This window comes from Hypomesus nipponensis, chromosome 14 (assembly GCF_054491055.1).
Source record: "Hypomesus nipponensis isolate SF chromosome 14, ASM5449105v1, whole genome shotgun sequence".
In the NCBI taxonomy this organism is placed as follows: Eukaryota; Metazoa; Chordata; class Actinopteri; order Osmeriformes; family Osmeridae; genus Hypomesus; species Hypomesus nipponensis.
In genome coordinates, this window is record NC_140374.1 from 21,694,461 (window position 1) to 21,718,314 (window position 23,854).

The 23,854-nt window shown below is 46.9% G+C and overlaps 2 protein-coding genes across 3 annotated transcripts in view; one reads left to right on the forward strand and one right to left on the reverse strand.

The window, feature by feature from the left end:
- Positions 1-5,255, reverse strand: part of ptprbl (protein tyrosine phosphatase receptor type B, like) — a 36,209-nt gene extending 30,954 nt beyond the window's left edge. The window contains exons 1-4 of one of the 2 annotated variants that reach the window (XM_084672876.1): positions 5,115-5,255; positions 4,098-4,499; positions 1,792-3,272; positions 277-553 (exon numbers count right to left, since the gene is read on the reverse strand). In XM_084672876.1, coding sequence (XP_084529002.1) covers positions 277-553; positions 1,792-3,272; positions 4,098-4,499; positions 5,115-5,253 — 2,299 coding nt within the window. In that variant the 5' untranslated portion in view covers positions 5,254-5,255. Of the gene's footprint in view, positions 1-276; positions 554-658; positions 1,718-1,791; positions 3,273-4,097; positions 4,500-5,114 lie in introns of those variants that run through there. The other variant, XM_084672877.1, reaches the window with a different exon arrangement.
- A 6,533-nt stretch (positions 5,256-11,788) lies between these two features.
- Positions 11,789-23,311, forward strand: LOC146259184 (leucine-rich repeat-containing G-protein coupled receptor 4-like). The gene is made up of 18 exons (XM_084671898.1): positions 11,789-11,979; positions 12,786-12,857; positions 13,558-13,629; positions 13,720-13,785; positions 16,974-17,189; positions 17,417-17,488; positions 19,547-19,615; positions 19,716-19,787; positions 19,992-20,063; positions 20,384-20,446; positions 20,603-20,674; positions 20,778-20,843; positions 21,079-21,150; positions 21,822-21,892; positions 22,143-22,226; positions 22,369-22,659; positions 22,813-23,036; positions 23,207-23,311. Exons 1-18 carry the CDS (start codon positions 11,789-11,791, stop codon positions 23,309-23,311), a joined length of 1,950 nt encoding a protein of 649 aa, XP_084528024.1.
- The last annotated feature ends 543 nt before the right edge of the window (positions 23,312-23,854 follow it).

Genomic DNA, 23,854 nt, shown 5'->3' on the forward strand with positions numbered 1-23,854 from the left:
CTCGAGCTAAACAACGTGGAAGCCATGCTAAAGTAGCTCCACATAAATGTAGGCCTACACAATAAATTAAACAATTCTTAAACAAGCATCATAACTTCCTGAGGAACATCTGAGTTATATTTCGAATTGTTTTAATATTCAAATCGTAAATCTTTTACGTAAATCTATACATTATTTTTATAGGCCTATCACATTGAAAACCCGTGAAACAAAAACAACATTAACCGTGAAAAATAAACAATTGTGTTCAAAGTGAAATTGCAGATTAGAGTTTACCTGTGCGTACTGAAACGTAGGCGCTCTCTCCGTCTGTCTTGGATATAACTCCAAAATGATGTAACGTCCCAGGCTGGAGGTCCCTTATCTCACAGATGTAAGCGTTTCTGTGTTCTTGATACTGATCGCAGTCCGTTATTTCTGTGCGGTTATCCTCTGAAAACACCGTGAAGATGCATACATCTCCAGCTGTAGATAGTTTGATCATAATATAATCCGTGTCTGCGCTGGTCTCTGTCAGGTTAACTGAACACTTCCTTACTTCTGTAGTTTCAACCTGAAGAAAAACCAAGAAACAAAAAAGCTACAGGTTAGCAAGGAATTAGGTTTTCTATTCAAGAAAAGGGTTAACAATCTTGGTAATTAGGCTAGGCCTACTCACCGTGACATGGCTCCATACTATTAAACAAAGTATCAGTTTACGAATTGCACATCTCATTGCGGTCGCTGTTTTAAATCCGTCCGTTTAATAAATAAAACAAAAAATATTAAATATATTCCAACGTCGTATGTCATAATCAGTCTTAAACTGCAATTTATACTATGAGTATCAGATCATGCGAGTAACCCCCGCTATGAACAAAGCTCTGCATCTCATTCTCTGTCAAATCGCGGAGAACTGTCGCAGGAACACCTCCGCCTCCCAGCTACAACCAGACTGTACCAGCACCTGATTCAGGTGAGGTAGATGGCAAATACGCTTACATGACAAAACGTATTGTGATCAATAACTGGTATCCATAATATCCATTCCCAGGGAGGCAGACGTCACAATTTCAGTAAAGGTTTAATATGTGCTTCTCAGTTTAGATCAAATACACAAAGAGGTCTTTCCCTTGAGTGAGACAGTAGCACCTAGTCTCCCTGCTCCCCCAGACACCCCACCCTCTTTTCCTTCCTGCCTGCCTTGGACTTTCTCTGAAGACCAAAGCCAGGAGGGGGTTGCAGCTAGGGATGCAGCGATTAACCAATTTTACTATTAACCGTGATATAATATGTCTAGGTTATGTAACCGTAAAGGAACAGCTACACCCAGTGTTTCGGTTCTCACTTTCAAAAGGGACATTATGGTACATTACTTTTCTATGAAAAACGGTTGCACAGTGAGGAAAATTGAACAAACATTGCCAGTTTTCAAACAGTTTTGGAGAATTCAGTTCCCCTTCAGTGCGCTTGCACGAAATCATGCCGTTTTCTCCTGTTGTTGCTAGCTTGAGTTGGTATGTGGTAGATCATCGCCAACTTTCATAAGGTATTGCATGAGGTAAATTATTTGTTATTTGTTAGTTAAGGTTGCGTTAGCTACCGGAAGTTGTTGACCTGGCTTACTCAACATGCGCTCGCTGACGCACAGTGACGTATGTCATCTTAGTTACGCACTAGGATTTACTACTGAGAAGCACGCCTGGAAAAGTAGTTTCATTCATTAATTTACTAAAAATAGATTACTATGATGTAAACCACCAGTAATTGTCACCATGTAAAGAAGCCTTGATCATGGTAGACTGCACTTACCAGGGGTGTGGTCGTCAGTTCAGTTGTTGTAGGTGGCAAAGTAGTCGTGGGCAGAGTTGTGGTTGTTGTAGGTGAAGCTGTGGTTGTAGTGGGTGAATCAGTGGATGTAGTGGGTGAAGCAGTGGTTGTAGTGGGTGAAGCTGTGGTTGTAGTGGGTGAAGCTGTGGTTGTAGTGGGTGAAGCAGTAGTTGTAGTGGGTGAAGCTGTTGTTGATGTGGGTAGAGTTGTGGTTGTTGGGTTGGCTGTGGTAGTTGGGGCTTGTGTTGTTGTAGATGTAGTTTGAGCATTTGGCGTTGTGGGTGGAGTTAAGGTGATGGTAGATTGCGGTTTGGAAGTTTGTGAGATTGTGCTGGCTGCGTCTGTGGCTGTAGAGGTTGTTCTAACTGTGTGTTTAACTGTATGTGTCAAAGTTGAAACTGCAGAAGGAACGTAGGGAGAAGCAGTAGGAGAGGCAGTAGGCGAGGCAGTAGGTGAGGCAGTAGGAGAGGCAGTAGGAGAGGCAGTAGGAGAGGCAGTAGGTGAGGCAGTAGGAGAGGCAGTAGGTGAGGCAGTAGGTGAGGCAGTAGGAGAGGCAGTAGGTGAGGCAGTAGGCGAGGCAGTAGGCGAGGCAGTAGGAGAGGGCAGCAGGGCTGTAGCTGAAGGGGGAACTATGGTGGCTCTGGCCAGGGTTATGCCAGACGTAGTGGCAGGGTCAGAGGTCACGTAGGAAACAGTGGCTGGACGAGAGGGAGGGACTGTAGTCGCGACATCTACTGGTAAAGTTAAAGATGCTGTTGCAGATGCATCTGCTGAGTCAGTCTTGGTATTGGGCCCTGAAGAGACTGCAGAGGAAGTGTTGGTTACAGAGGAAGTGTGGGTGTCAGAGGAAGTGTTGGTGTCAGAGGAAGTGTGGGTGTCAGAGGAAGTGTTGGTGTCAGAGGAAGTGTTGGTGTCAGAGGAAGTGTGGGTGTCAGAGGAAGTGTTGGTGTCAGAGGAAGTGTTGGTGTCAGAGGAAGTGTTGGTGTCAGAGGAAGTGTGGGTGTCAGAGGAAGTGTTGGTGTCAGAGGAAGTGTTGGTGTCAGAGGAAGTGTTGGTGTCAGAGGAAGTGTTGGGCCTTGAGGAAGAGCTTGCGGTCTCAGTGCTTGCTGCTGTGGACAGTTGTTTATCTATTTCAGGCTCAGTGGTGGTGGGCTGGTGTGCCTGCGGTGTCCTGTCTTCCTGGGCGTGCGTGGTGATGGCACCTGCTGATTGGTCCAAGTTGCCGTCCGTTGTGGACGAGGTGTTGCTAATGCCCGACCCATCGATGAAGCCACTCCAGGTTTCAGGATGGATCCCTTCAGTCGCAGTCCTTTTCGTGCGGGTCCCGATAATGTTGTTTGTCTCGGTCGCAGCTTTATTGACAGACGGGCCAAGGGTTCTGGGTGTTGAGGTCTGTCCAGTCCTCTGCTTCCTTCTACTGCATGGCTGGGTGCTCAGGACTGTTACTGGTGGTGTGGGTCGACCTGGATAAATGGAGAATAATTTACTTGAAATATTGCGCAGCCTAACGATTGATCGAATACAAACATAACCATGATATTGTCTTGAAAAATCTATACCAAGCAATAAGCAATAAAGCAATAACAAGATCAACTGCAGCAACAAATCATTTCTACAATAGTGCTGTTTAATTTTTGGGAGAACAGTATTGTTCCGTCGTTGTGACACCCCAAACCTTACCGTCTATATGACGGTAACATCAGCCATTATTGACCTCCGGGGGGGTCAGATGGCTGAGCGGTTAGGGAGTCGGGCTAGTAATCAGAAGGTTGCCGGTTCAATTTTCGGCTGTGCACAATGACGTTGTGTCTTTGGGCAAGGCACTTCACCCTACTTGCCTCGGGGGAATGTCCCTGTACTGACTGTAAGTCGCTCTGGATAAGAGCGTCTGCAAAATGACTAAATGTAAATGTAAAAATGATTGGCTACCAAGGTTTGAATTGCATTAAAGTTAATTGGAGGTCTTTGGGGAAAATAGTCCCATTGAGGTGTGACAGTTCTTCAACAACAACAAAAACACTTTCAGGTCCATCTAAATCAGAATCTGCAAATGTTCCTTGAACCGTCAGCTTTGACCGGATGGACACTGCTGACGTTCTTCCTGAGTGAGTGACTTGATAGAACGCTCCCACAACAATGTGAAGGAAAGTCCGTATCTGAAGTGTCATCCGCTTTCCTCAACTAAATACTGTTAGTTCATTGGCAAAACAGGACTAGACTTCAAATTTAAAGGCTTCCTGCTAACGTAGCCTAGGGTGATTTTGACACAAGCGAACCAAGAAACCCACCTTTTATTGAACACAAATCAGTAATTTGCTCCCTCCCTCCTGTCTCGACGTCATACTTTGTCCAATTCGAATATCTGGAGTCTGGTCGAATCACGACACGTATTCCTTGTTTCCTTAGATACATTTGTTTTTCGGCTAATCCAAGAGTCCCCTTCTTGTCGTAGCATTTCCAAGCAGGTGCGTCGTCGCAGTCACTGAGAGCGGCCAGGCGCGCGTGCATAGGTATCGTGCTGCTTGGATTGGCCCACAGACACTTAGAGGACTGAACGTGCCTCAACCTCATGTCGTTTGTCCATTCCCACTGTTGTACCAAGTTCGAACAGTTGCATTTACCAAGAAAAACTGTCGTTTTGTGTGTTGTCAGACACTGTTTCTTAGGCGTCAGCATAATAAGGAATCCAGCTGGAACACAAACGAGCTCAATTAGGAGGTGAATTGAGAACATGATCATTATGCTATCTAGACCATCTTTTCAAATGGTCTACTTCATTTATTTTACCCTGTAAGCTATAGCATTAATACCACAAATTAAATACTATAAGGTATGAAGGCTATTGTCTGAGCTTAAATTTGGAATTTGGCTCTTAATTCGATTACATTTTGACTCCAAAGTCACTTAGCCTAACATGGGTAATTCATACTGGTCTTGTAATGTTACTTCTTCGTTCAGATGTGAAATTATATGCCAACAACTGCAACAAAAAAACTATAGTGCTACAATAAAGCAGCCTAATCTCGTGTTTTAGCCTAGTAATCATGAGTATGAGTATGCTTATAAAAAACACACCGGCCTAAACCGGTCGATAACATATTAGCGTGGACTACTATTAGTATAATCAACCTTTCATAACGTTCCATAATATTTTGATTACAAAAAAACGATTTGCTTGACCCTTCACGAGCCCACAGATAAGGATGGACGCGTCAGTTTCCGTTGTTGATGATCTTTACCAGTTTATCATACGTTTAAAACCTTCAAGGTTACAAAAGCTTTAAAACAATTTATATGGAACTTACTTGTGGACGAGAATCGCAGGAAGATAAATAGGACGATAAACAAATAATCCATATTTTGTTTGACAGTTTCTTGCTGCCGACAGGTTCTGATGAGCGGAGTTGAGGCGTAGGGGAAGTGTGCCTTCTGGGAGGAAAGCATGCAGTGACCAGAGCTTCCTTCTATTCAATTGTTTTTGAGGTTTCATAGTGGAGTAGACCCCTTAGTGGCACTCATACACATGGAACTACTCCTCTTTCGGAAATACCAAAGTATCACAGATGTTCAAGAGTTCAAAATGACCAAGCAGACGCATTGAGACAACAGGTCCTTGCGGGAAGATTTGAGTTTGTCAATGTTCACACATAAATGAAAAAAGGTTTTACAATGAACAATGCAAACCGTTTATTAAAACGAAAAAGGGTATCAAATATTTGAATTTATTTCCACAATAAATACATTTAGTTTTCTAAAATACAGTACAAAGACATTAAATATGTGTTAAGGTGTCCATTATGACATTTTTTAATCCTGTTAAAATATCTATTAAAATATTACTGTAGAATATAAACTATTCAGATTTGTCAATGCACCTACAGTATCGTCTTATATGGTCTTGTTTATTGTCTCACTGTCACTATCAACTGCAATTTTGGAAAACTAATGACATTACATACTGTGTTCAAATGAAGTGACACCATGAAGTTGAAATGTGATAATCAGCCTTTCAAACGCTCAATGGGATTCAGAAGTAAATATTAAAATGTTTAACATTAAAATATTAACACGTTTTGAAATAAGGTTCCAATAAACACATTGGTTGGTTTATTCCCTTTAGTTTTAAGATTATTATAGAGTTATATCGGAATATAAAGAATACTGTTTTCTTAATATTGAAAGTTTCAGCTCTGAGCATATGTGATAATGTCTTCATACTAGTCCCAGCGAAAGTGTAAAGTCACAATCTTTGCATTCATAATTCTGTTGATAACAAACTCACTGTTTCCCTGCAATGCCACTGTCCAGGAGACTCTGTGTTTGACCTCAGACCTGTACACAAACACAATCATACAACAAACATTTAGTGACGACAAATCTTCACCCACATAGGCGAGCCTTCAGCATATGCTGGAAAACAACATATTAAATCGCATTCGCTAGAATAACGAATAAAATATAGATACTAAAACGAATCCTGTCGGCCTGGAGTATAATTTTTGTTGGTTGATAGAGCTAAACATTTACTTGTGTTATTTTACTTTGATGAAGTGTTCATTTTTCCACATGAATACACATTGTGTTTGTATTGGCAAGGTTGTACTAAAATAATATAGAGGGATCTTCCCTGATGGGTAATAATAGATTCAGCCGCTGTTTTGGGACAATTTAAACAGATCCAGTGACATGATTTTGATGAAGACTGGCTTTTAACAGGCCACTTCTAAACAGGCTTTGGGTTTACATTTACATTTATTCATTTACATTTATTCATTTAGCAGACGCTTTTATCCAAAGCGACTTACATTTATATTTAGTAGACGCTCTTATCCAGAGCGACTTACAGTAAGTACAGGGACATTCCCCCCGAGGCAAGTAGGGTGAAGTGCCTTGCCCAAGGACACAACGTCATTTGGCACGTCCGGGAATCGAACCAACAACCTTCTGATTAATAGCCCGACTCCCTAACCGCTCAGCCATCTACAGCATGACAAGGCTGACGAGGAGAAGCCCTGACATGAAAACATCAGGAGTGGACGTATATTTCTCTGAAGTTACTGTCATTCCTAATCGTGACCACAGTACCAGCCAAGACTCCTCGCGATCCAGCAGGATCAGCTGAGAACAGAACTGGTTCAGACGGGTTCTAAACTGGAGGTCCAGCCACACTTCAGTCTTCTGCTGGCTCAGCTGAGCAAAGAGCCTTCCCCAACCAGAATCCTCATCTCCAGACGTGAGTTCTCTGTGGGACAAGGGCCCAAAACCAAGCTAACCCCACTGCTCTCTCCTTTCCTTTCCCGTCCTCACCCCATGCCCCCCGCCCCCCCCCCTTCCCTGACATCCTGTTCTAGTCCTGCGGAGGGAGGGGGACAGGACATCTCCTCCACCCTTCCACATCCTCCCTCCAGCAAACCTCCTCTCACCATACCTTCACCCCTCACACAGCCACAAACACAAACCCTCTCACACTACTCCCAACCTCTCACCCTCCTCACACCCACACAGATACATGACTCATGACCTGCTCACCCTACCTGCTATAACATGCCAAGAAAACATGGTACTTTTTCTTAAAAGAATATAGAATATTTAGTATAAGTATTTGTCTCTATTTGGGTTCCACAGGTTCACTCAAGAATATTAAAGGAGACACACATGTCATGTATTTAAAATAGCTTAGAGAAAAATAACTATTAACCAGCACTGTGATGTCTTCCCTGTGGCTGATCAGACAGGGGACATGGTTTACACAGAACAATGACTGTGGTTGCCAACAGGTATCAGATTAGACAGTACCTTGTTCATCCCAGACAGGGAAATTATGTCTATAAGGTATATCTGTCCGTCTGACTGTCTATTCATCTGCCTGCTTGTTTTGGTTTTTTTTTTGTCTGATATTCTGGCATTCTCTCTCCTCTCCTTTCCCTTTCCTGTCTGTCCTGGTCTGGTGGGCTACTTGCCAACAGCATCTCCGTCATCGTTGAATCCACTTCTCATCACAACCTTGACTTTAGTCGTAACCTTGACTTTAGTCGTAACCTTGACTTTAGTCGTAACTTTGACTTCCGTTGAGTCTCCGACTGTCCACTAAATTACAACAGGCTCTGGTTATCCATGTGAGAATATTGTAGTTGCATTGTTTGTACAATATAGATAAACCAGCATGACCAACCTGCTCTGTCAGGGTGTGGCTTGTCATGGTCCTGTCTGGCAGTCTGCTGAGAGGAATCCTCTCAACGTCCAGGGTGCCGTCAGAGACAAAGCAACAAAAGTCAACAAATACACTTTAAATCCACTTTAGTCTACCCGCTTAACCAAATCAAATCTTGCAAATTACAGAGTGCTGAGACTTGTTTCCCACAGGAGATGGTGTTCTGGTCTACAGGGAGATCCTGGATAACAGGCTCCCACCCTGTGGGCTCCCACCCTCCAGACACCCACCCCAAGCCCCCACCCCACCAGGCCAAGACTAATCCCACCCTGTCAGGCACTGGTGCTCCTGAAAGATATAGAGGAAGCGAAAGGTGGGGGTGGGGGTAGGGGGGTATAAAGGTTTGTGGTGTGAAAAAAAGTTTCAAAAAAAGTTAAGAAAATATATATTTTTTTGTTTGTTTTTTTTAAACCAAAGTATTGAAACAAAAAGTTTTGAACAAAAACTATTCTAAAGGTTGAAATAATACTTTTCTGAAAAAAAGTTTACAGACAAAAGTCAGGAATAGATATGTTCCTGATCAGCCATGGCCACACATGATGGAGATGTTTGAAATTGTCTGTGTCAAAAAGATTCTCTGTGTGTTTATAGTGTGTTTTTGTGGTTATGTCTATTTTCCCATAATAGTCCTGTGACCAATTGGTGCACATACCATTTTTATTTTATGGTGATGTCCTAGAAAGCTGTCTCACCACAGTCTTTTGGACCTTTTGACGATCTCACTGACAGCAGAAACTTACTGGACTTAGACACAGGTTTTATCCTCCCAGTGTGTTTCGTGCCGAGTGCACTTGTGTATTTAACCCCACTTGAAACATTGATTGGTGAGCAGGAAGTTCCACCCTCTCCAGGAAGACATGTTGTATAACCCTGACCAACAGACTGCCCTGTCTGCCTGCCTGCCTACCTGTCTGCCTACCTGTCTGTCTGTCTGTCTGTCTGTCTGTCTGTCTGTCTGTCTGTCTGTCTGTCTGTCTGTCTGTCTGCTTGCCTGCCTGCCTGCCTGCCTGCCTGCCTGCCTGCCTGCCTGCCTGTCTGTCTGTCTGTCTGTCTGTCTGTCTGCTGCCTGTCTGCTTGCATGCCTGTCTGTCTGTCTGTCTGCTTGCATGCCTGTCTGTCTGCCTGTCACACTGACAAAGACAGGTAGACGGGAAGACAAACAGCCACACATCCCAACCTGGGTGGACGTAGTTTGGAGTAAGAGATTCAGGAAGCACTGTGTCTGCAGTCACTGCACTTTCACCAAGCTGTCTAAAAAAGAGCTCTCTTCAACACTTACAGCATCCCTTACCAATACAACAAATAACGATGTTCTAATATGAATTTAACAGTGCAAGTTTGAATGCTTTTTGAGTATTCAGTGGCCATTAAAAGACTGTTACTCTATGCAAATAACTGTACTACATGGGAAGACAAATTATGTCACTTCTACTGAAGGTGAAATGAGAAGAATTGGCCAGTGATGAAGTGTCACCTTTCCTTGATTCTGACCACAAAAATACAATTATGACCACGCACTAGAACCATGTACTTCTGATCCCTGATTTTCTGCTATACTTTCTATGTGCACTGTTTAGACGTCTGCTAAATGAATAAATTGTAAATGTTATGTAAATCAAGCAACATGTCTCTTACATAATGGATGCTAAACCCTATCAGGCAAAACACTGCATGTGGTTGGACAGACTGTCCCTGCCAAGTTGTTTTAAGAGGTCCTTCTGAACTCTGTGGAAAAGACAAATCATTGTGTCTCCTGTGTTAACCTTGACACTTCCCTCCCTCCCTCCTTCCCCCACACACACACAGTCTCATGCCCACATACGCACACCTACACACCAACACATACACGCCTAGGCCAACAAATATACCCATGCTGGCATACACACACACACACACTTATCACACACCCTCCCTCTCATTAAAGAGAGTCATAAAGCTCTTTCACTCACATCCAGGCTGGCAATGCAAGCCAACTGAGCAAACCTACCGTTTCTCTGTATCCACTTCCTGCTTCAATCAGCCACTTCCTGCTTCAATCAGGGCCCTGTGACCTTGAACCTGTGCCCAGACCCTGACCCCTTGACCCCAAAGGAAGGCTGCGACCCCAGAGGAAGCCTGTGGAGAGATGGATGGCCAGAGCTGTCTCATAAAGTGGCCTGGCATGCCAGCTAGACTGGACACACAAAAGTTAGCATTTACTTTAAAAGTTTAACATCAAATTTCTCAGTTTTTTTTTTGTTTTTTTTTTTGGGGGGGGGTATTTTTTTATGTAAAAAAAAGTGTATATTGTGTATCTTTAAGGGGATTTTTGGTTTCTTTTGTTCGGACCATCATTTTGGTCCGGAGGCCATGTCCCTACAGTTCCTTGGCAGTAGTCACTCAGTTGTGACCATGTAAGGACACCTCAAGCACGTCCAGACACAGGTCACAGGTCACAGGACAGGAAATACATCACCTACCTGAGCTACCTCAGGAAGCAGAAAGGGGTGTAGCAAGGTTACAGTTGTCTTTCTATGACCAGCCCCTATTACAGATTATGTGATGTGTTTAATTTATTTTGTAATATATATATATATTAATAAATTATGGTGTCAAATTGAATCCAATAAATACATATTTTGCTTAAATATTAAACATACCCATTTTAACGGCCTATGAAAGAGCTGTTTGTGTGCTTTACAGTTTGAGCGCATGTCTCACACGGGCCACACAAACAATATACTGGAATTCAGTTTCGCTTGAGTTATTCTCAGATTAAGGTCCCAAAGGCGCCAACTACACACAGTGACACTAGGTGGCACACTTGCACTGTAGATGTGGTGCGCCTTGCTGTGTGGCCTTTAAATGTTGGCTAATTTGAGCGGAACAAAAAAAGTCAGAATCCGGTAACCTAGATTTTACGACAACCTCAATTCTGTCATACATTCAAGTTTTCGTTGAGGCATGTTTTGAAGATTCTTTCTCTACTTTTATTTTACAACCCAACGCGTCCAAAACAACTTGGATAGAAAAAAAAACAACAACAATATGAAACAGCCTAATATGCAGTAGCCTATGAGTTGTTGGTAAAAAGAATGTATAATTGCTGATGGATTATAGGCCAAACGTATAGGCCCACTGGAAGTGTTTTGCATTCGGTGGATGACGTGACAGTAAACCCAATTCAGGAGCTATCCGTGGTCCTGACACCATGCAGGCTACTTTGGCTATTAGACAACAGGTGATTTGGTTTTATAACACCTTTAGGTACGGTGCTTCGCTCTGTGGTTTTTATTTCATATTATGCTGTGTAGATGTGTTTTATGCACTGAAAAGGCATCACGTCGCGTGAATCATTCTTTATCAAATGCTCAAGATAGATCTGGCTTTGTAAATGTAAGCCACATTTAATACAGAAACGTTAAAAACTGAAGTAAAATATATAAACCTAAGCTTTTAGTAACCTGGTTTTAATGTAGGCTCCCTGTGACAATGAGGCTCCGACATAAATACAATCAACTTCGCAATTTAAAAACAACGATGATTTCCAGGGTTTTAGGACGGACCTAAACAAATGAACAAGTGACCAACTGAACTCTCTGAATGGTCTGAGTTTGTGACGACACACACACATCGACAGTCGTTCAACGTGCCTCTGAAATTGGTTGCGGTTCCTTCACTTTGAATAAGGCCTACTACTAGTTAAGAAGAAGTAGTGCAGTTGTCTGGTACACAGCCCTTCAAACTGTATTATCTATCTACCGCTATTGCTGTATAGCCTACTGTATAATGTTATGTATTATATTTATACTTATCTTTGTGCATGGAGTCGCCGATGGCTCCGGAACCACGCCGCGATATTACACCGACTGTCCGACCGGTTGTAAATGTGAAAACGACGGAATGCTCGTGCGGGTAGACTGCGTGGACGTCGGTCTCGAGGAACTGCCTTCAAACCTGAGTGTGTTCACTTCATACCTGTGAGTACAGAGGAAGAGCTGGTCTACAGGCTATTGGTCTATAGGATTTTAATTCTGTCGTAGAAATGATTCGTCCATTCATTACTTTTTATGGTGAATTCAAATCTTTATGCTTCAACTGTTGAACATTAATAGCACAAAGTAGGGTATACGTGTGCAGACACTGCCACAAATGTAATGATTCCCTAAAATGCTACAAAACTGGCCAAATTGGTCAACTTTTATAAAACAACCTGCGTGTTGTTTTATAAAAGATCATGGCACATTTGAGCGTTTATTATTTTGATGATGAATTTGCATCCAGACGTTTTTAATGAGGCTCCTTCTTGAGTTTTACTCTCCTCGGCGTTTGCCGCCCTGTACAACACCGCTCATCTGCTCCGCGCGGAACTTTCCCGTTCTTATCATGAACTAGTCGGATCTAAAGCTAAACTGATATTCGTGCAGCCTATATAGCATGTGTTTTGTCATGACACTTTTGTAATCTCAATTTTTGCGTTTAAAAAGAATCTCGGTGCAATGTGAGTGATAAACATCCTTTCGTCCATCTCTTGCCAAATGCCAACTATATAATATATAAACATTTAGTCATTTTTTTAGCAAATGCTCTCATCCAGAGCGACTTACAGTAAGTACAGGGACATTCCCCTGAGACAAGTAGGGTGAAGTGCCTTGCCCAAGGACACAACGTCATTGGCACGATCGGGAAACGAACCGGCAACCTTCTGATTACTAGCCCGACTCCCCTAAACATCTTGATGGCCAGTTATGGATGGCTGTTCTGACGACACACTTTTTTCCTACAGGGACGTGAGCACGAACCACCTCACCCTTCTTCCTGTCCACGCCCTGACTCATCTCCACTTCCTCCAGGAGCTGTGAGTATGGCTGGAGTCTCTACCAAGCTTGGGCCCAGGTCCCCGAAATGGTTGTTGAGGACGACTGCGTTAATTGACTTTGACTGCGGTTCTGAGAAAGCACACATTGTTTTCTGGAGGTCATTTGTAATATTCCTAAGAACAGGACGTATGTTCTGATGTATAATCCACAATTTGAGCACACACGTATTTACTTTACTTTGAGACACTTACACAGACTGAGAGCACCCATTAAAATGGAGCCCTTCAGAACTGCAACATGGTCCCAAAAACGTTTTGGAACATGTGCACGTTCCAAAACACTAATGGCAAAGAAGGAGAAGAAAGTCCAGGATTAATTTAGTCTGTAAATATGGGGTTAGAGAAGAAGTTCCACCAGAGCCTGGTCAGAGGAGCCTACAGAAGCAGGGTTAGGGTTAGTCTGACTGTAGATGAACTAGCAGAATGGGGACTGAGCCAAAAGCACTAAACAGGTTAAATTACACGTTCTCAATACTTTCTACCAAATTAAGTAGACTCTTGTCATGGAAGGTTTGCAATTATATTCATTTTTTCTACATCACCTTTTCACTTCTCCAGGTACAAATATATGTACATGCACAAACATGATGAATGACAGAAAATGATAATGTTTATCTTGTGTTGTTACAATGTTTGCACACCTTAATCCTTAATTATAATCAGGTGTGTCGTGTTTCAGACGACTAGCAGGAACCAGTCTAACAGAAATCCCTGAAGGAACATTCTCTGAACTCCTCAATCTCAAAGTACTGTAAGTATTTATATCAAAATTCATCTCAAACTATATTTATAAATACGTCATTTTCTTTTCTGACCACATCTTTTGTTCTGTGTTCCTCAGAATGCTACAGAACAATAATCTTAAAGCGGTTCCAGCCCTGGGGAACCTCAGGAACCTTCAGTCTCTGTGAGCATGCCCCCCCCCCCCTCAGTCTCTGTGAGCATGCCCCCCCCCCCTCAGTCTCTGAGCCCCCCCCCTCAGTCTGTGAGCCCCCCCCCCTCAGTCTCTGAGCCCCCCCCCTTAGTCTGTGACCCCCCCCCTCAGTCTGTGACCCCCCCCTCAGTCTCTGAGCCCCCCCCCCTCAGTCTCTGAGCCCTCCCCCTCAGTCTGTGACCCCCCCCTCAGTCTCTGAGCCCCCCCCCTCAGTCTCTGAGCCCCCCCCCTCAGTCTGTGAGCCCCCCCCCTTAGTCTGTGACCCCCCCTCAGTCTGTGACCCCCCCCTCAGTCTGTGAGCCCCCCCCCCTCAGTCTCTGAGCCCCCCCCCTCAGTCTGTGACCCCCCCCTCAGTCTCTGAGCCCCCCCCCTCAGTCTCTGAGCCCCCCCCCTCAGTCTGTGAGCCCCCCCCCTTAGTCTGTGACCCCCCCCCCTCAGTCTGTGACCCCCCCCCTCAGTCTGTGACCCCCCCCCCTCAGTCTGTGAACCCCCCCCTCAGTCTCTGACCCCCCCCCCTCAGTCTCTGAGCCCCCCCCCCCCTTAGCCTCCACCATCATGTACAGTAGGAACAGTAATGCATTCGTGATGTCTTCATTTAGTAGACAACTCGAGCAACAAGCTCCAGGTTAAATCATGTGCTAAAGCCTGTCTGTTTGAGGCTGTGCTAAAGCCTGTCTGTTTGAGGCTGTGCTCAAGCCTGTCTGTTTGAGGCTGTGCTCAAGCCTGTCTGTTTGAGGCTGTGCTCAAGCCTGTCTGTTTGAGGCTGTGCTCAAGCCTGTCTGTTTGAGGCTGTGCTAAAGCCTGTCTGTGGTCAGCTTTAGTTGTCTCTAATAACATAGCCCTATTAAGTTATGGAAAACAGGTCTGCTTATATTTAGAAATGTTGTCTTTGCTTGATGACAGACTGGCTATATTTGACGCTAAGCTACATTTTCTGGTTTATTTCATACTTTTTGTTTACGCTCTGACTGTTTAGACAAAGTGTTCTCAAGAGGGAGGAAAAACTAAGAATATTCATAAAAAGTTGAAAACTTTTTTTTTGTGGTTAAGTTGGTCCAGAACACCACTAATGTCATTTTCCAATGTCGTTTATAAATGTGGTCAAAGGGTTGGTAATGGAACTGTGTTCCTCCGCCGATATTGCACGCACAGACATGAATATGTGGGCTAACACACACACACTATAGAAGAAAACAAAAATATATACATGTGTGCATTTTAACCCTTGTGTTCTCCTCGGGTCATTCTGACCCATCAGTCATTGTGACCCACCTTCGGTTACGACATCTTTACCGCATACAGAAACAAAGTGAAGCATTTTCTCTTAGCCGTTGGGCTGTCTCAGACACACATTGCGAAGGTTAAAAGAAAAAAAAAAATATTTGCTTTTGTATTGGGTAAAATTGGGTAAACACAACGATGGTTCGTTATGAACCTTTTGGTCATGTGACCCGAAGGCAGCACAAGGGTTAAGGCATTTCTGCTATATTTGGACTGAGATAACGAGGAGTGACAGGAAGTAAGGAGGACACGTAGGAAATGCCCTCCTGATGCCCCCTCGCTACATCCCGCCGGCCCCTTCCATGTTGATGCCCTCCTGATGCCCCCTCGCTACATCCCGCCGGCCCCTTCCATGTTGATCTGATTTGCTGTCCTCATCATCTCAGAGAGTAAACAATGATCACTGCTGTTTAGACGTACCAATCTCAAAATCACACGTTAGACGGGGGGAGAGCGGCCACATCCGAGCAGCGTGCGGTGGTCCCAGGACACCCTGTCAGACACACAAGCCCCCGAGGGAACAGCAACACCAGAAATTACTACCATGCAGCAGAGGAATGCATAGAGCGACCTCCCTGCTGGAGGACGTCTCTGTGTGGAGAGATGTCTCTGGTGGAGAGATGTCACTCTGGTGGAGAAATGTCTCTGGTGGAGAGATGTCTCTGAGTAGAGAGATGTCTCTCTGGTGGAGAGATGTCTCTGAGTAGAGAGATGTCTCTCTGGTGGAGAGATGTCTCTGAGTAGAGAGATGTCTCTCTGGTGGAGAGATGTCTCTGAGTAGAGAGATGTCTCTCTTGTGGAGAGATGTCTCTGGTGGAGAGATGTCTCTCTGGTGGAGAGATGTCTCTTGTGGAGAGATGTCTCTCTGGTGGAGAGATGTCTCTCTGGTGGAGAGATGTCTCTCTGGTGGAGAGATGTCTCTTGTGGAGAGATGTCTCTCTGGTGGAGAGATGTCTCTCTGGTGGAGAGATGTCTCTGGTGGAGAGATGTCTCTCTGGTGGAGAGATGTCTCTTGTGGAGAGATGTCTCTCTGGTGGAGAGATGTCTCTCTGGTGGAGAGATGTCTCTCTGGTGGAGAGATGTCTCTCTGGTGGAGAGATGTCTCTCTGGTGGAGAGATGTCTCTCTGGTGGAGAGATGTCTCTCTGGTGGAGAGATGTCTCTTGTGGAGAGATGTCTCTCTGGTGGAGAGATGTCTCTCTGGTGGAGAGATGTCTCTGGTGGAGAGATGTCTCTCTGGTGGAGAGATGTCTCTCTGGTGGAGAGATGTCTCTGAGTAGAGAGATGTCTCTCTGGTGGAGAGATGTCTCTGAGTAGAGAGATGTCTCTGGTGGAGAGATGTCTCTGAGTGGAGAGATGTCTCTGGTGGAGAGATGTCTCTCTGGTGGAGAGATGTCTCTTGTGGAGAGATGTCTCTCTGGTGGAGAGATGTCTCTCTGGTGGAGAGATGTCTCTCTGGTGGAGAGATGTCTCTTGTGGAGAGATGTCTCTCTGGTGGAGAGATGTCTCTCTGGTGGAGAGATGTCTCTGGTGGAGAGATGTCTCTCTGGTGGAGAGATGTCTCTTGTGGAGAGATGTCTCTGGTGGAGAGATGTCTCTCTGGTGGAGAGATGTCTCTCTGGTGGAGAGATGTCTCTCTGGTGGAGAGATGTCTCTCTGGTGGAGAGATGTCTCTTGTGGAGAGATGTCTCTCTGGTGGAGAGATGTCTCTCTGGTGGAGAGATGTCTCTCTGGTGGAGAGATGTCTCTGGTGGAGAGATGTCTCTCTGGTGGAGAGATGTCTCTGTGAATCAGTTTTTTATAAATGTTCTAATTTTGTAAATTGCAGTATTCCTGGTACAATGTTCGAGGCAGTTCCTAACAGAGTCTCTTGTTTTCCAGACGTTTAGATGCCAACCACATCTCCAGCGTCCCCAGCAGGTCCTTCAAGGGCCTGGCGTCCCTGCGCCATCTGTGGCTCAATGACAATGCCCTCACAGATGTGCCCACCCCTGCGCTAACCAGGGTGCCAGGCCTGCAGGCGGTGACCCTGGCCCTCAACCACATCACCCACATCCCTGACAGCGCCCTGGAAACCCTCAGCAGACTGGTGGTCCTGTAAGTGCTGCAGGAGAGCTTAAGATCTGTCTGCTCTCCTTGCACTCTAGAACTGCACAGGTGTCTTCTCCCTCTCTCGCTCTTTCTCTTTCTGTGTCTCTCTACCTAAAGAGACACCCTTTGATCCCTGGTCTCCCCTGACCTGGTCTCCCCTGACCTGGTCTCCCCTGACCTGGTCTCCCCTGACCTGGTCTCCCCTGACCTAGTCTCTCCTGTGCCCTCTACAGGCATCTACAGAACAACCAGATCCTTTCGCTGGGTGAACGATGCTTCGCTGGACTGCAACACCTAGAGACCCTGTGAGCTACTCCAGCACATCACGTCACATCAGTATACAGTTAGTCGTTCAAGCAGAACCAAAATCCTAGGTATTAGTAGTATTCCCATTGTTTGTGTGTTAGTATTCCTTATTGAATCAACTTCTTCCTGGTTGGAGTGAACAGGTGATGTAGTCAGAGTGAACCCCATCCCGGTGTTCTCCACAGTGCTGGTGTTGTGTTAGTCATGGTGGAAGGAAGGGCTGTCGAACGCAGCCAGACTGCAGGTGCGTTCGCTCTGTACTGACGTGCAGTCTTTATAAGAGCCTTAAGTGCGGTCCTTAAGTGAGCCACCACTGCAGATCAAACGACCCCTAAATGCTCATCTGGTACATCCCAGTGTGTGGCCGCAACCCTGCGCCAATTACCCTCCGCTAACCCTAACCCTCCGTCTAGATAGCACATGTTGCCTGAGTGTTTGCAGTACAGCTAACCCCTCCAACCCCCCCCAGCCCCCTCCAACCCCCCCCAGCCCCCTCCAACCCCCCCCAGCCCCCTCCAACCCCCCCAGCCCCCTCCAACCCCCCCCAGCCCCCTCCAACCCCCCCCAGCCCCCTCCAACCCCCCCCAGCCCCCTCCAACCCCCCCAGCCCCCTCCAACCCCCCCCAGCCCCCTCCAACCCCCCCAGCCCCCTCCAACCCCCCCCAGCCCCCTCCAACCCCCCCCAGCCCCCTCCAACCCCCCCCAGCCCCCTCCAACCCCCCCCAGCCCCCTCCAACCCCCCCAGCCCCCTCCAACCCCCCCCAGCCCCCTCCAACCCCCCCAGCCCCCTCCAACCCCCCCAGCCCCCTCCAACCCCCCCCAGCCCCCTCCAACCCCCCCCAGCCCCCTCCAACCCCCCCAGCCCCCTCCAACCCCCCCCAGCCCCCTCCAACCCCCCCAGCCCCCTCCAACCCCCCCCAGCCCCCTCCAACCCCCCCCAGCCCCCTCCAACCCCCCCCAGCCCCCTCCAACCCCCCCAGCCCCCTCCAACCCCCCCCAGCCCCCTCCAACCCCCCCCAGCCCCCTCCAACCCCCCCCAGCCCCCTCCAACCCCCCCCAGCCCCCTCCAACCCCCCCCAGCCCCCTCCAACCCCCCCTAGCCCCCTCCAACCCCCCCCAGCCCCCTCCAACCCCCCCCAGCCCCCTCCAACCCCCCCAGCCCCCCCCCCCCAGCAGAACTGCCCCCCCCCCCCCCCCGTGCCTATACACTACCACCAGCTGGGATAACTCTGTCATCCCTCTACTAAAGATGCTATATTACAGCATTTTAGTATTCCAGTGTTTTAGTATTCCAGCGGGTAGGGTTAGCAGTATTCCAATTTCCAGGACCGGTATTTCAGTATTTCAGCTCAGCACTGCAGTTTTCCAAGCATTTTCCAAGGATAACACACAATCTTTTTTAAATGCACGTGTTAATAAAAGCAAACACTTGTCTGCATCTGGGTGAGATTTTGCTGCATTGAACCCATTACGGTATAGCCCTAAATAACAGAGAACAATTTGCGGTTTAGAAAAGAGTTCCGTCTGGTTTTGAATGTATGTTAGATACGGACTCACTGCAAGTCCTACTGCAGCAAACACTCTACACTTGGTTCTATGCGAGGACTGATATCTTGATAGTGCAGATCAGTGAACTGGGTAATGGTGCTCTTAGTACCAGGTTGGAGGTAAAACTCCCATCAGGGCGATTCACACCAAAAATATACATTCACTGAGTCATTTTGGACAGTTTAGGAAATGTTTATCACCAACCGAGACCCAAAATTATTTAATCTTGCCTCTGCTATTCTCTCTGCTGCACTTTGACCATTGCAGGCATTCATTCTCACAGAGGAGCGATGGAAAGGGCTGTGAACCAATCACCTCCTTGCGTTCCCCAACTCTGTTTACTAACAGGAAGCTGGACTGCGTGAAGGGCACACTGCACATCTAGGGAAGAAAAGAGATATGGAAAAATAAGAACCAGCAAGAGAGACAGACACAGAGACAAATAAAGGCTGAGCATGACTGCATCCAGGACACATCACCCTGACGCACTCCTCTCTTCTAACCTCTAGAGATCTGAGCTACAACCACATACACGTGTTTCCTCCTGCCATCAGAACCCTCCAGAACCTCAGAGAACTGTGAGTGGAGCTCAGACACCCCACACACCCCACCCCACACACCCCCACCACACGTCACGTCACACAACAGGACTGAATCACGATGACTCCTCCCCTTCAGGACGTTCCATAGCAACAGAATCACATCCATTCCAGAGCACGCCTTTGGAGGGAACCCGGCCCTGAGAACCCTGTACGTGTCAAACACTTCAAGTTTAGAGACATTACGTGTTGCAGTGGACATATTTACCAAATGAATAATTACAATAATAAATATGTTCTTAAACAGCCTGTAAATTATCACCATTTTTTGTCATGATATGCACCGCAGCGGTAAACATGTGCGTTGGTAATTCAGTTAGTGATGGAAAGTTCTTGACTTCTGACACATCTACAGATACCTCCACAACAACCCCGTCCAGTCCATCGGCAGGTCAGCCTTCCAGAACCTTTCAGAGCTGCGCACACTGTGAGTCAGCAGCAGCAACACCGCACCTCTCGTCACTCATCACCGAGGATTCATTTTTTCAAAGAGTTTGTTCCTAATGGTCCTTCCTGGTCAGACAGACAGACACACAGACGGACAGATAGACAGAGCGCACACGCCTGTAATGTCTGAATCATCTGAAGCTAACTAGGGGGCAAGTGGGTTCCTGAGGCTTTCTGTACATCATCAAGAAAAGCACATGTCAATCCTACACATGCTACTGTTACCACGGAGAATCCCATCATCATTCTAGAAGGGTTCAACTCAATCCTCACGCCAGCCTCTTCTCTCGCTGCCATCAGAACCCTGAACGGAGGAATCCAGGACTTCCCAGACCTCACCGGGACGCACTCCCTCGAAAACCTGTGAGTCCAAAACCATCGTAACAATAAAACACCTGCCCAGGTTTCATCTCTTCAAAGACCTCCATTAACCACCAATACTACAGCTCTCAGACATGCCATCTAGACATCGAGAGATCTTTACAGAAGTTAATACTGTATTTACATCTCTCCATGCAGGTCAGTTAGTGGCACACACATCTCATCCCTGCCTGCATCTCTCTGTGATCAGCTACCCAGCCTGCTTCAGCTGTAAGTTCCAGACAGTCATGTGACACCTCTCGCCATCAGGTGACCCCTATAGATATCCACATCTCACAGGTCTAGTACCTCATCCCCAGCATGTGCTCCTCAGTGATCTCTCCCACAACCGGATCCAGAACCTGCCAAGCTTCTGTGGCTGTAGGAAGATCCACACCATGTGAGTATTCTTATGCATCTGGTCCTGTTCAAACTGGACTTGGTCCTGTTCAAACTGGACTTGGTCCTGTTCAAACTGGACTTGGTCATGTTTAAACTGGATCTGTTCAAACTGGTGATCGGCTGGTACTACACACCATGGTTCTACACAGATGTTTGTGTTTGTGTTGCCTGTGTGTTGTGTGTGTGTGTGTGTGTGTGTGTGTGTGTGTGTGTGTGTGTGTGTGTGTGTGTAGTGACCTGCATCACAACCGCATCTTCGGACTACAGGCAGACACGTTCTGTGAGATGTCGGAACTCAGATCCCTGTGAGTAATGTACTGAGAGGAGGAAACACACACACACACACACACTACATGTGAGTAGAGTGTGTGTGTAGTACAGAACTACACACAACCACCCAACATGACAGAACTACACACAACCACCCAACATGAGAGAACTAAACACAACCACCCAACATGACAGATCTACACACAACCACCCAACATGACAGAACTACACACAACCACCCAACATGACAGATCTACACACAATCACATTCAACTTATTTTTCTTCCCTCAGTGATCTCTCGTCCAACCGGCTAGCCTCCCTCTCTCTGGAGGGGCTTGGAAGTCTCACCCACCTGAGTGTTGCTGGTAACCTGGAGCTGAGACACCTCCTGCCCCTTGAGGCTCGGCCTCGTCTCAGGTATCTGGAGGGAGGGATGGGTTTAGCTCAGTGGAAAAGCATCTGACTGCAGATTCAGAGTTCCAAGATAAAAATCAAATCTAAATCCAATCACTCATCTCAATCGCTGCTTAGTAAATACATTGAAGACAGTCACTCAAAGTCACAGAGAAATACATCCAAAATTAACCTTTTGGTTAATTTACTACACTTATATATCTGCGTCTGTGCTTTGTTGGGTTATGTGAAGTCACTCACGTGGATGAGGAGGATGTGTTACCTGAGTCTGTTGTGTGGTTGTGGACCCAGGGCTGGCCAGAGGTGTGTGTTTGATCTGTGTGAGAAGGCCTACAGCCCACACCGTCAGGAGACAGGCAGAGGTGAGAACCTCACCATCGCACGTCCACTCATGGTACACACCTAAGGAGAGGTTGATTTTGAATAGGTGCACACAGATATGTATAGAAATATCCAGATTTATGTGTGTTGTTAACTCACATAGCCTGTGAGTGGGGCTGGTTTGTGTAGGTGGTTTGTGGACACTAGCATGAGAATATGAAACAGCTGGAGTAAGATGTAAGGAAGCAGAGGTGTGGAGCACTGACCTAAACGGAACTGTTCTGTTCCCAGTGATCGGCAGACAACCAGATGTTTCTGTGGGGTTCAGAGGAGAACTACCCCCCCTGCATGCTGCTGTCTACTGGCCTGGTCCAGGTGAGTGTGGATCCAGAACATCCTGGGTCAGGAGAGTTCGCTATCAGGATCACACCCTGCGTGTGTGGCAAGCAACCCTTTCCTGAAGCCCTCCTTGATGATCGCCTCTCTCCTATGTCTGTCTGTCCTCGCCCGTCCCTAGGCGTGTCCTGTCTGACCCACAGTGTGTTTGGGAGTTCACTCCAGAGAGGCGCAGCGTGGCTCTTCATCGTCCTCTCCCTCGCCTGCAACTCCCTGGTTCTGCTGTCCCTCTGCATCACGTCCACACCCTCATGTCCCTCCCGGCACTTACTAGGAGTGCTGGCCTGGGTGCATCTCCTCTCCAGCACCGCCCTAGCTGTGGTGGATAGTATGACCGTGGGCGGTCAATGGTGGAAGGAAGAGACAGGCTGTGACGTGATGGACCTGGTGTTGACCTTCTCTTTAGAAGCCTGTGTGTTGCTGCTCACTGCTCTGGCTGCACAGCGTGGCCACGCTGCTCAGAGTGCAGCCGTGCTTGGGCAGACCAGGAAGAGTCCGTCCTGGTCCAGGGCTGTCCGAGCACTCTCTGCCTCATGTTGCACCCCTGCCTCATGTTGCACCCTAGCGGGGGTTGTGGCCTCCTGGCCCCTCCTGGGCACGACTCTGCATCCCCCTGGCGGAGAAGCTCCCTACAGACACCCCTCCAGCTCAGGCTTCTCCTCGGCCCTGGTCCTGCTCAACCTCCTCTGTTTCCTGGTCATGGCGCTCATCCACACACGCCTCTGTCGCCGCCCAGAGACGCTCGCTACGCCGACAGGCCACGCCCACCGACGCTGCGCTCCCAACATGGTGGCTTGTCTCCTCCTCACCAACGCTCTGCTCTTCCTCCCCGTGTCCCTCACCCCCTTCATCTCCTCCCTCACACCCTCTCTCCTCTCCAGCCCAGAGGTTGCCAGGTTTGGGAAGGTGCTCGCCCTGCTGCCAGCTTGTGTCAACCCCCTCCTGTACATGCTCCTCAGTCCCTGGTTTCAAGAGGAAGTGGAGAGGCGTCTGTGCTGGATGTCGTACAGGAGGAAGAGAGCCTGCAGCTCCAGCAGGGGGTCCGTGGACCTGGGGGCAGGTGACCCTGTTCAAACTCCCGTCTCCTGATACTAAAGGAAGAAAGGCAGCGACTCCACCAGGAAAAACATCACTTCCGAGTCAGTCAGACATTAAAGGAGGTTCTAGGATCAACTTACCTGGCTCTTCCAAGGACATCGAACTATGAACTTCTATTAGCATCTTGTTCCTTGTTCACAGAGCTGCTTAGGGGTCTCAGAAGCCCTGAAGAGGCATAATGATACTGCTGTTCACTGCCGGGCAGAGAGAAGTGTGTTCCCTCCTGCAGTAATAAAACTCCAGTGTTGCATTCATGGTTAAGGCATCTCCATTGTAACGTGACGATATCCATAGGGTGTGGTTCATCATTTATTTGTACCATATCCATGTAGTATTTTTTTTTTTTTGTAAACAGTACCTTTTTAGATTTAAATTCACCATCAATTTGACATGTTAGTTGGTTTCAGTTGAGTTGATTCTTTTGTGTAGTTCTAAATAAATACGTTCTGTATTGTTGTGTTATACATCAAATGTTTTGATGTCTGCATAAATAAAAAGATTGGCTATAT